At 41.2% G+C, this 12,702-nt stretch overlaps 1 protein-coding gene across 1 annotated transcript; it reads right to left on the bottom strand.

The window, feature by feature from the left end:
- Window positions 1-446: 446 nt before the first annotated feature.
- TBRG1 (transforming growth factor beta regulator 1) lies at window positions 447-12,613 on the bottom strand. The gene is made up of 9 exons (XM_082844281.1): window positions 12,264-12,613; window positions 10,505-10,575; window positions 9,658-9,890; window positions 8,938-9,074; window positions 8,496-8,642; window positions 5,385-5,482; window positions 5,031-5,141; window positions 4,478-4,620; window positions 447-2,512 (listed from the first exon to the last, which is right to left on the bottom strand). The coding sequence occupies exons 1-9, from the start codon at window positions 12,411-12,413 to the stop codon at window positions 2,367-2,369; spliced, it is 1,236 nt and encodes a 411-aa protein (XP_082700407.1). The 5' UTR covers window positions 12,414-12,613; the 3' UTR covers window positions 447-2,366.
- Window positions 12,614-12,702: the final 89 nt, after the last annotated feature.

The raw sequence follows: 12,702 nt of genomic DNA on the forward strand, positions 1-12,702 counted from the left end.
GCTAGGGCACACAGTGTAAAACGTTAGGTTTAGGTGGTGGATATCTTAATGAAAAGTCATATGAAAGTTTATTTTTAATGGTTGAATAATTTAAAACATTCTGTGGGAATTCAGTTTCTTTCCCAAATGAAAATAACTTTTTACTATTTGAAAAAATCGAATTCATAATCACTAAGAAGACTTGGATGCTAAAGAAAAGTATACATAAGTAAAAATCACCACAAAATTCATCATTTGGAGACACTTAATATCTTGGTGAACATCACCTGATTTGTTTAGGTCACGTTTTACATACTACTACACAGTATATTATTTTGTAATCTGCGTTTCTGACTTATTCTAGAGAAATAATTTTCCTATGTAAAGTGAAAACAGATTTAGTTTGTTTCAGTTTGTGGGAGCTCCATATTTTCTTTAACCAATTTGCCATCAGTGGACATAGAGGGTTTTAAACAAATACTGTGATAACTGTTACGTGCAAACACCATCCCGCACTTAATTCCTTAGGGTCCTGAATATGGAATAATGGGTTTAAGGATAAATATGTTTAACATTTTGACACCTATAGCTTAACCCTCCCAAAGGGTTCAACAGTTTACATTTCCACCAAGGCACAGTCCCATTTTCTCCCTCATTTTCACTGACATTGGATGTGTCAAACTATCTTCAACAATCCAACAGATGAAAAGACTTTTTAAGTATGCCAGCTAGGGCAGTGTTTTTCAAGCTACTTAAAATGATGATCCATAGTAAAAACACTTTACATCATTCCATGTGTCCCCATATGTATTGTGTGAATGGTGTATAAACGCCTATATACACACTATAGTTGAAACCAGTTTCAACCTTTGACGTGCGATGCATTCCAATATGTTCTAATTGTCTTCTAATTTAATTTTAAAAGATGTGGGTCTTGATTGCCTAAGTTTAAGAACAACTAGTGTGTTGAGATTTGTAGTTTGAAAAACACTGTTCTAGGAAAGCTACAAAATGAATACTTTAATTAAAGGAAAACCGTGCACTAACTTACATAAATTTTTTTTAATGTCCTTCTTAGAATGACGCTCACTTTGAACCTGTGATTAACTCAGGCTGTAACAGAATGGAAAGATATTGGTTATGTGATAAAAGCAGCATATACCATTTCTGTGTAAGTGCAAATGGCTTCAGGCACCTTATGTAGAGAAAAAAAGAAAAAAGAAAAACATTAACAGTTTTGAGTAATCTCCTTTCTATCCCTGATTTGCTATTATCCAAATTTTACTATTGTTTTTGCACTGTAAAAGCTATACAAACTTGTAAGACTATAAATAAGAATCATAAAATTAGTGTTAGTTACTTTAGTTTCTGATACTTTGCAGTGGCCAGTGTGATGTGCTCTAAATGCTGCATCAGATCCCTCCCTCTGCCATCCAGATATAGTCCTGTAAGATGCTAGGCCCATTTGTTTCCTCCCCCGTTAGCAGCTATGGACGGTAGCACAGTGACAATCCAGTTCTCACCGCCTTCCCCATTCTTCTACTTCCGGGGTCCTTTTGTTCCTTCCCATTCCAGGCCGGGCTGGGTGGGCAGCGAAGCATCCCACAAGGCACCGTGGAGTTGTCCTGGCTGGGATTAGGTGTTGTGGTATGCCTCTACCTTAATGCTGTAAGCAGAGTCCAAAAAATTCAGTTATACAGAATGCGGAATTACATCATTACACGACTAACGAACTGTTGGGGTGAGTCTGTTACGGAGGATGGGAACCAATCACGTTCTATCTAAATGTGTGTTATCATGTGGCTTAGCTAAAAGCACATTCTCCAATAAGGAGCCACAAAGGGAATGCAGGAAGGGTTAGAGAGGATTTTTTGATCCCCTTGTGAAATGTGAAAAAGATGAACAGTGGGCCTGGGACTGGGCCTTGCAGCTTGGGGATAAGCAGGATTTCACTGTGGTGACGCTGACATGAAAACAAAGCAGCAGCTGGTTGTAGGGGCTGCGACTTAGTATTCACTGACCTAGATCAGAATCAAGGGTGCAAGGTTGTCAGAATCTTACTACCGTCCTCATGAGTCAGCAGCCATCTCTCCCTCTGGTTTACAAAGGACTTAAGTTTACCTCAGGCAGAGCTAAGCCAAAAGATTATATCCTGATTACAACAAGATGAAAATAAGCAGAACTGTCAAGAAAAATTTATTACTAAAAATAAAGCAGCTGAAGTTTTTCCCAGGAAAGCTGTCACCATGGGAACCTCCGCGACAAAATGTGTTAATTTACTATCTTCTTCACTTGAGTCGCTGCCTTCTTCCATATAGTCTTAAGTTTTAGTTTAAGATAAAAAATCCATCCTGATGAAAATGATGTGGTCATTGATCCCTTCCTGTTCAATCTGAAGACTGAGTTGGGCTACACTGCGACGGAGACTTCAAGTGCTGTAGGTGAGTATCTACCAAGGGTTCATGTGTCAGGAACATGCGTTGATAAGAAGACACAAAGGCTGTAGGCTGAAGCTCTGGGAGGTCCAAGGATCCTGGAGAAAAAAAAATTCCTCAAGTTCCACTGCTGCCTGGGAATCTCAGGAGACTGGCTTGACCAGACACATACGTGTCCTTTTAATTCTTTCAACTCTTTTGCATGTGTCAGCCCAGTTCTGCCCTTGTTTGGTAAGACAGGACAGATACTTACTTTTACAATGAAGAAAACTGTGGCTGAAATACAGCAAGTGGTACTGGAAAAATTGGACAGCCATATGTAAATCAGTGAAGTTACAACACACCCTCACACCACATACAAAAATAAACTCAAAATGGCTTTAAGACTTATTATAAGACATGACACCATAAAACTCCTAGAAGAGAACATAGGCAAAACATTCTCGGACATAAATCGTACCAATGTTTTCTTAGGTCAGTCTCCCAAGACAATAGAAATGAAAGCAAAAATAAACAAATGGGACCTAATCAAACATAAGTTTTTACACAGCAAAGGAAACCATAAACAAAATGAAAAGACAACCTACGGACTGGGAGAACATATTTGCAAATGATGCGACTGACAAGGGCTTAGGTTCCAAAATATACAAACAGCTCATACAACTCAAAAACAAAAAAAAAAACCCAATCAAAAAATGGGCCAAAGACCTAAATAGACATTTCTCCAAAGAAGACATACAGATGGCCAAGAGGCACATGAAAAGATGCTCAACATCACTAATCATTAAATTCAAATCGAAACTACAATGAGGTATCACTTCACACCAGTCAGAATGGATCATCAAAAAATATACAAACAATAAATAATGGAGAGGATATGGAAAAAAGGGAACCCTCTTGCACTGTTGGGGGAATGTAAATTGATATAGCCACCATAGAGAACAGTATGGAGGTTCCTTAAAAAACTAAAAATAGAATTATCATATGACCCAGCAATCCCACTCCTGGGCATTTACCCAGACAAAACTATAACCCGAAAAGATACATGCACCCCTATGTTCACAGCAGCACTATTTGCAAAAGCCAAGCCATGGACAGATGAATTAATAAAGAAGATGTGGCATATACACATACACACACACACAGGAATATTAGCCATAAAAAAGAATGAAATAATGCCATTTGCAGCAACATGGATGGACAGAGATTATCACACTAAGCGAAGTAAGAAAGAGACAAATACCATGTGATATCACTTATATGTGGAATATAAAATATGACACAAATGAACCTATCTGAAACAAAGACTCACGGACATAGAGAATAGACCTGTGGTTGCCAAGGGGGAGGGAAGGATTGGGAGTTTGGGACTAGCAGATGCAAACTAGTATATACAGGATGGATGAACAACAAGGTCCTACTGTATAGCACGGAACTATATTCAATATCCTGTGATAAAACATAATGGAAAAGAATATGAAAAAATACATATGTGTATAACTGAATCGCTGCTGTACAGCAGAAATTAACACAACATTGTTAATCAGCTATACTTCAATAAAATATTAAAAAAGAAGAAAAAAACTGGCTGAAATAGATCAAGTGACTTGCCTAGGGTTACACAGCATAGTAGGCAGAGACAGAGAAGTTAATACTATCTTCTTATTTCTAGTCCAGAGCTCTCCCTATATGACTCCTATGCCGGATCCCCTGATCACTCCACTCATTTGTGGAAGGGAATCCATGGAACATAGGCAGGACCAAGGCCATGACCTGATCCCCTTTACTACATCTGAAATTTCAGTCCCACAGTAAACTTTCCCTTGTATTCTGCTTAGGTCTTATTTAGGTTAGAAAATGAGATGCCCTAGTTTCTCGGTGAGCCCTGCCTCACCATGATCTCAGCCACTCCTTGTGACTTCTGCGAGGGCTGCCCATGGCCAGAGCAGGGAAAGCTTCTATCACTCACTGCCCAGATATGGGATACTCAGCGATGGATGAAGAGGGGAGGGTTGCCTAAAAATGGTCAATTTTCGAAGCAGAAGGGAAAAAATAAAAGATACCTTGTAGAATGGGATCATTATGATCTTTATGGAAGGTCTGTCTCTGAAAGGCTTCAAAGCTTGTAGCTGCATCATTCTCTAGCTGTCCTTGGGGCGGCAGACTGTCTCCAGGTTTGCACACGTCGAACTTCACCCACTGGTAACTGCAGGACCAAAGGGATCATTACTGAGTTGTCTGTTGGCCATACAACCCATTCTTCCCTTCAAAGGGATGAGGTATTTTTTTCTTTAGGTCTCTGCCATATATATCTGAAAAACATATGAACTAACCAAAAATGAAAAGCACACAGACAGGCTTCTTTAGTGACACTTACTCTGCAGGACTTCCCAATCCATTTGCTGTCATGGTGCACACAGACGATAAGAACTTCAGTACAGTGGGGTACTGGCTCCTGCTCGCCGTCCAGGGGCCGCAGAGGACCAATACTGTGCCTTGTGCACAGAAGCAGCTCATTAAATAGATGAATGAGCAGAGCAGTGACCGCCAGCTTAGGTCCCTGGCCCACCTGGTCCCTGGGGCTTCTTTCAAGGGAATGGATTTGACCCCACTTACTTGACGCATTTTCGAGCTCCTGGACAACTCTGGATCAGGTTGTGGATGGCTGGATGAGAAAACCCAAAAAAGTCAGCTCCAGATGGATGCACGTTGGGCATTAGTTTCCCCCTAAACAGGAGAGGGAGAATTTTAGCTTGAGAGCTGAGAGGGAGATGAGAATGTGGGTATGAACACATGGAATAAGCTTTCCTCACTTGGATACTCTGGAGACGGTAGCTGCTAAGACATTCAAAGGACACAGGATAGCTTTCTATAAAATAAGGGATCTCTACTCATTAAAAGCAAGAGAGAAGGCCTCAGTGTACCCAAAGTGATCTTTTTAGCCTGTCTCCAAGCTGTTGGTCAACTTACATAGCAGCACTTATGGTCTCGAGCAGTTCTGCATGACAGGCGTCTGCAGAAGAGCTGGCAATGGCATTCTGGGGGTCATCTTCAGGAACAATTTCAAACTGAGAAATACAAAGGGGCAACGAGGTCAGTCTTGAAGGAGAAGCGGGGAGAGAGAGTCACACTACTGCTATTACTCTTTCTTCACTCTGGAACCTGAAGCTGAGTATACCAGGTAGGAGGTGGGTACCCTTCCTGGAGGGCTGTTAGAAATTCCAAGCCAAGAAAACAGAGCAAGTCTTTTGACTGTTTAATTGTGTACTCTTTGCTTGACTCCTCTCCAGAGGCCAACACTTAATTTCTTATATACCTTTCCAGATGCTTTCTTATCCACTTACTTACATTTATAAGTATAAACACAAATGGCATTTTAAAAACAAATGAAATAATTCTCCACATAATCTTAGATTTACTTTATAACGCCTAGGAAGAGTATAGGCCGTTTTGACTGCAAATCGCCATTTCACTTTACTTTTTGAGTTGTAAAATATCCTATTTATAAAAAGAAACTGTTAAATCAAAATTATACTGATACTGAGGAATTTCTGCCAAGAAAGCATTATTGTAACAAGTGCTATCTACCCAACTTAATTCCTTGACCAATTTTCTATAAAGTTCACGACTTTTTGCAAAAAAAAAAAAAAAATTTCTGTAACAGCTTCTCTTTAGTCATTTAAATTCCTTAACCAGTTTTCTATAAAGTTCAGTTAAGCAGTTTCCAGTTTTTCAATGTTTAATAAAATTATTCCACACAGAATTCATTTATTTTCTATATATATATATTTTTTCTTTTTCCCCCCAGTGATGTGCATTATTGATCATTTTTTTAGAATCCAAAAGCAAACCTTACTGAGTACAGTTTCTACTGCTGTTAGTTTTCTTCTGTGGTTATTTCATTTGATTCAATTTTCCTGTGTCAATTTTAGAGCTCTTTCAATTTTGTCAGTAATAAATTATCTTGAGAGTAGTTTTAGTCAATGGTTTTGTTACTTCAGTGACATGTTGCAAGTTTAACATTGTGATGGTTTATACTGATTTCTCAGCTAATTCATGAAAAAACCGTAAACAATTATCTTTAAATATTTCAGGATTGCTCTTCTATTTGGTATTGATCATGCCAATTCCAATTTTTTATATTGTGTGTAAACTATATATTCTATTTGAGCAAAGAGCAATTAAAAGGCCAAAATGTAGTATTTTGGTTTGGGGATCTTTCCCTACTTCATTCTTTTAACTGCCGTATAATATTACACAAGGTGGATATATCTTAATTTTTAACCATTTTCCTATTGGTGGGTATTTAGGCTACTTTTAACTTCTTGCTATTGCAAACAATGCCACAATTACATTGTTGTACGTAATTCTTTTGTTCACATTCGCACATTTCTCTAAGACATACTAGAATATCTAGAAGTATTCTGGATCAAAGGAGTCACACATTAAAATTGTTGATACTGCCCAGCCGCCTTCCAAAAAAAGGAACTTTACAAATTTTCCCTCCTTCTAATGCCATTTGTACTTATTTTCCTACATGCTGGCCAACATCTGCTATTATCTATCTTATATTTGCCTATGAGAAAAAATAAGATCTTTCTGTTTTATTTGCGTCTCCCTAACTACTAGTAAGGTCTGCTCTCATCGACCATCTGCACTGTTTCTGTGAAATGCCTGTTTTATCTGACTGCTTTTTTATCTTAGACCACAAGAGCACTTTATCTGGATATTAATCCACTGTGTCATATTTTCTTCTTGTTTGTCGCTTTTAACTTTGATTATGGTGGTTTTGGTCATTCAGAAGTGTTTAAATTTTTAATAGTCAAATCTGTTACTACTTTCCATTATGGCTCCTACTTTTCACATCTTGCTAAGGAAAACCATTTCACCTCACCCTAGGATTATAAATATATTGTTCAATATTTTTTAAACATATTTATAGTATAAAACATTTTATAAAGCTAAAGCAATTAAAAGTCATACTGGCATTTATAGACAAATAGATGAAACAGAATCGTCTGGAAACATACTCAAGTATTATATGTATTTAGTATATACTAAATGTGTCACTTGATGTTAGGGGAAAAAAATTAAAGCTTTGTACCTGAAAATAATGTACCTGAAAATAATGTCTGGATGGGTTAGTGGCTCAATAAAGGAAACAAAAAAAACCCCAAAGACTTTTTTTTAAAAAAATATTTTAGCAATTTGTCTTTCAGAGGAAATTAAGGACCAGCTTGTCAATTACCATTTACATTCTATTAGGATTTTGATTAGATCTTCCTTGAACATATAGATTTGTTATAATGATTGCTACAATATCGAGACTGTCTGTTAGAGCACTTTCTAAAGAGAAATGCTGCATGGCCAAGGTCATCCGAACTCTCAGCTGCATCCGACAGCGTTCTAACCAGGATAGGAGTGACGCAATACTGTCCACAAGTGTCAGGCAGGCCCTCAGCTTCTGCTCAAAGGTTCCTTCCCTTGCTTCTATCTCCTTCCACCCCATTTTCTAGCGATCTGTAACATCATCAGACAGTGAAGCCTGAAACTCTGAAAATGGTCTATTTTCCCCCAATGATCAGAGGAGACTGGGAAAGTGAATTGTCTTGAACCACAGCACCGAGAAGGATGAACAAAGATACTTAATATGACTAGGATTCAGGTCTCCCAGGTCCTCAAGAGTACGTGCAGTCAGAAACTAATATGCAGTTTCTCTGCTACCTCCATCTTGGTCCCACCTGAGTTGGCAGAGTGTCAAACTAATCTTCCCTGAATGTAGGGCTGCACTTTACAAATTAGCAGCTTGATCAGGCCTCATGCGGTCACCATATTGACATTAACACCAGCACGGTTCAAGGGAATGGGTGTCAGTAGGACAATCACACAAATGCAGATTCACATCCCAGCTCAAATCACTTATTAGCAGAGGTGTGACTCAGGGCCAATCACTTTCTGCATCTTACACACTATCTACCTTGTAAAGTGTCTCAATAGATAATATATATTAAGTGCGTGTCACAGAGAAGGTTCTCAAAAAAAAAAAAGAAGAAAACCAGCAGTTATTCTTAGAGTGGGTACCTGAGGCTGTGTGCCACCGTCCTTGATCTGACAGGTGTACAGACACTGCTGGTCTGGGCTCTTCATGCTGGCGTACACCCGAGTGCTGCAGTAGCCCACAGGGTAGATGGCGCCCTCGTCATGGAAGCCAGGTCGGTCGGTGATGATCTATAAAAAAAGATACCCCCAACCCGCCACTGAGGTCACCAGAGAATGTAGAAGTCCAGGGTACTGTGGTAGCCTTTAGAACCACCTTGGGGCTGCAAAGAGTGACTCAAATCAGAGAGAGAAAGAGCATAGGATGTGTAGCAGACAAAACTGACCTGGTTTCCTAGGGACTGGAGATTTTCTGGGGTTAGTCTGGATCAGCAAGGGGCTGCTGCTAACGGGAACAGGGAGGGAAGGCTCAACCCCACTCCCGTATTTCTGATTCTCCTCTCTCTTTATCGCTGGTCTCACTCACCTCCCCCAGGCTATATACTGTTAGACCCCCCAGTCCGATGGGGAACACAGGCCGTCCTGAGGGATCCAGGGCAATGGGCTGAACCAGCTTGCGAGCACCTGTCTCCATTTTCTTTTTCTTGGATGTTTTCTTCAGAACTGAAACGCAAATCTAGGGTCACCCACTTTAGGCCCTTCCCAGTGTTGAGGGGAAGGGAAAACTCTGCACGATGCTAAGAGCAATAAGCCAATCCTGGTTATACACACTCCCTGAATGGGCACATGGGACTTTTCCCCAAAGCCCCGAGTATTCTTCTAACCCACCCACCTGGCAGTAACCAAGTTTGGTATCAGTGCTTAGTATCTAAAAGCCTTACACTTTTTAAGGCCTCTGACTTCATTTATAAGGTCAGCAATTTCCCAAGTCATCTGTGTGCTCAAAAGGCCACCAAGCCCATTTCCCTGCCTCTAGGAAAGAATGAACTGAAGGCACCCAGAGAGTCGGGTGTGTAGGAGAAGGGGGAGGCCTTGGCCTGCTCCCATCACGTTTAACCAGGTCTAACTGCAATTCCTCCACCTGGAGTGGCTTTAAGACACTTGGTTTTCAAGGGCTACCAGGGCTGCTTAAGGACCAGGTGAGAGTTTAAGTCATCTCTGTGGCCGAGTGTCTACCAGTTAGTACCAGGTCTTCGTCATTAGTCGTTGAGCCACTGGGGCAACTGATATCCTCTCCCCAAGGTACCTTCCAGTTTGTTGTTCTCTTTGCCTTTTTCTTTTTTCTCCTTCTTGGATTTCTTTCCAAATGGTTCCTCAGCTCCAGTGCTAGGCCCAGAAAGCGGCCCAGCTCCCTGGATAGTTCCCACAGAGCTGGCCACACCGTAAGTCAGGGGCAAACTGGAGCTGTGGGAAGGAGCTGCAACCTGTGCTTCCCCTTCAGTTAGAGCCTGGAGCTGAAGGAGCTTCTTTAGCAAGTACCTGAGGTCGGGAAGAAAAGGGAGCAGAAGTATGAGCTTCTGTTTTATCACAATTCCATATTTTATTCAAGTACTGGGAAAAGCCAGAACTATATACAAAGATTATTGCATTCACAAAAATAAGGTTCTTATTGGACCCCGGGAAAAACGAAGCTCCAGAGAATACTACTTCAAGAAGCTGAGGATAAAGGATTATAGCGTATCTCTTTTGCATCTGGAGAGCTCTTCTAACTGGATGTTGGAAGGTGTTAGGCTTCTGAAGGGCACATACCATGAACTGCACATGTACATGTACTCACGGAGTACTACATATGGAATAAATATATGTAGAATGAAATGCAGTTTCTTTTATTCCTTGGCTTTTATAACTGCAGAGTTATAATAAAATTACTGATAAGATGTGGCAAGAGAGATGAATAGAGCTGTTTCATCATCACGGTCCAACACGACCTGGGTAAACAGGAACCAATACCATAGGTTGTGACTTTGTACCAGATTAGTGGCCAGTGGGCTGTGCAAAGCACAAAAATCCCGATGGAGGAAAATTCATAGGAGCAGAAACAGCGTATCAATCACCAAAAAATGTAATTCTGAACACAAAATGAACCAGCTCACCGTCTTTCTTCTTTAGCTTTAAGAAATTTTTCCTCAAGACGAGCAATTTCATCACAAATAGCAGCATTTTCCTTGAAGAAAATTTTGAATATAGTCACACAAAATGAATAAAAGATCAAAGTATTATGCTGAGAAGAGGAGCTATATTCCAAACCAAAGAAGTCTGTGTTGCTGGGTGAGAAGGAAGTGCTAGTCTACCTTGCAGAGAAACTGTAGACAAACCTATAAGTAAAGGTAGGGTCAAGTTCTAATGTGGGCAGAGTAATTAGATAATTTATAGAAACTGGTGCACCTTTGTGTGAAAAGGGGGAGCTATTAATGATTTTGCCAGAACAATATGGCAAAGTAGTAGGGCTGTCCTAGGCAAACCAGGACATATGGTCACCTTAATTAGGGTAGCCTTTAGCAAAGAAAAGGGTATACTGCTCAAATCATAGATGCTTAAACTCAACCCTTGTAAATATGCGGAAGGTCCATTCCCAAGTGCCTTGACTCTTGGGGAGCTTACAAAGCGAACCTAACCCAAAGCATCCCATGTAGTATGAACCTTAAAGAGAAAATATAGATGGAACAAAATCTAGTCTAGTCTATAAAATTCTTAAATTTCATAACCTATTTATGTGTATTCAAGCATCAGCTTTCTTTACTGACGATTCAATCTAGTTCCCAAGCATGAGTCCTGAGGGGACTGCTCTAATCTGGATGCTCCATAGTTGGGACCTCAAACTTTGAATGATCAAAACAATATCCTTTTCCTTCACAAAACCTTCTGCATAGACTTGGTGGAACCAGTATCCTAACAACATAGGTGCCAAGCTTTAGGTACCTTTGACATTTAGGGAATAAAAGAAAGGTAACATAATTAGATACTAAATCCTCTTACTTCTGCTTTTCTTACTTCTCTCCAGTGTACATGGCAAGTGCCAAATAAATGTTTTCGGAATGAATGCTCTGATTTCCAAATCTTTCCTTATGCTTCCAAAAAAGCTGAGGGATGTTCTAGCTTTTGGTAGAAGAAGAGGTAAGGTAGTGGTGATTCAGATGTGGGGAGATATTTGAGACACCTGCTATTTCCAAGCATTGAGGTGAGCTTGAGCAAGCCAGAATATTATAACACTTGGTTGTGGCTGGAAAACCATTTCATTCATTCAGTAAATCCAGTGCCTCTACAATAAAGGATCGGGAAGACTCAAAAGAGGTTAGAAGGGGGGATTACTGAAAGCTTCATGTGCCTGTTCGTGAAAGGGGTCAGTTATGGGTAAGCAGGGTGCTTGGGAAACAGGCTGCGTAATGGAAGTACTAAAGAAACTAGAATCAGGTGTTTGAGTTGGAGCCACGGCGCTGACATAGTGCCCTCGAGCAAATCATCTCTCGGGGCTTAAGTGCTGCTACTTTAAAAATAGCGCCTCATTCTCAGGTTTCTCTGGAGGCTCAAAGGCATTTCCAAGAGTTCGGCGGTAATAACGATAATGACTAAAACTTATTAGCACAGCTTCTAGGTACCGAGCGCTTTACTTTCCTCATTTAATCTTCATTAAGTCTGCAAGGCAGTTATTAGCTCTCATTTGCAGATGAGGAAACACGATTACAGGAATTACGTAATCTGTCCAAGGCATGAGGCTAACAAGAAGTAATGTACAATGTAAAACCTAACACTATATTAATACTGTCACTCTGGGAAGGGGAACAGCTCGGGGAAAGATTTCGCGAGTTAGGAGAGGCTCGAGGCTGAGAAGGGCTGAGCGCCGGTCACACTCACAAACACCGTGGCTTTGGCCGCTTTGCGCAGCCGCAGGTACTTGAGCCGGTACTTCTCGTTCTGGCTCTTCTTCGGGAGCTTTTTCATCCTGGCCTTGCTGGACTGCAGCGGGGCCCGCGGCGAGGAGGCCAGGCCGCCCAGCAGGCTCATGGTCCGGCCCCGCTACGGGGGCTCCAGGGAGCGGCCGGCATCAGCTCCTCGGCCGAGGAGTGGCCCCTAGCGCCGGCTACGTCTGGTCTGGGCTGGTGGAAGCCGGCCGCTAGGAATCGACCTCTCTAGAACATTCACGAGGCGCAGGGCTCGGCCGCAAATCCTGCAACCAAACCCGGCTCCCGGTGCCTCCCTGCACTTCCGCGTCTGCCTCGGAAGTTAGCCGTGACCGGAACTTACATCACGACGCCGGCCGCGCGTAACTCCCGGGGCTGGGAGTTGGGTCGTC

Source organism: Leucopleurus acutus (genome assembly GCF_964270905.1).
Source record: "Leucopleurus acutus genome assembly, chromosome: 8".
NCBI lineage: Eukaryota > Metazoa > Chordata > Mammalia > Artiodactyla > Delphinidae > Leucopleurus > Leucopleurus acutus.

What these genes read in the sequence shown, in the direction of transcription:
- TBRG1 (XM_082844281.1), bottom strand. Translation starts at nt 12,413, where the DNA reads ATGAGCCTGCTGGGCGGCCTGGCCTCCTCGCCGCGGGCCCCGCTGCAG. An exon ending in ACGGTGGCACACAGCCTCAG is followed by an intron (nt 5,483 to 8,495) that starts GTACCCACTCTA and finishes TGTATTTCTCAG; the next exon opens with TTTGAAATTGTTCCTGAAGA. An exon ending in GAGACCATAAGTGCTGCTAT is followed by an intron (nt 5,142 to 5,384) that starts GTAAGTTGACCA and finishes TCTCCTGTTTAG; the next exon opens with GGGGAAACTAATGCCCAACG.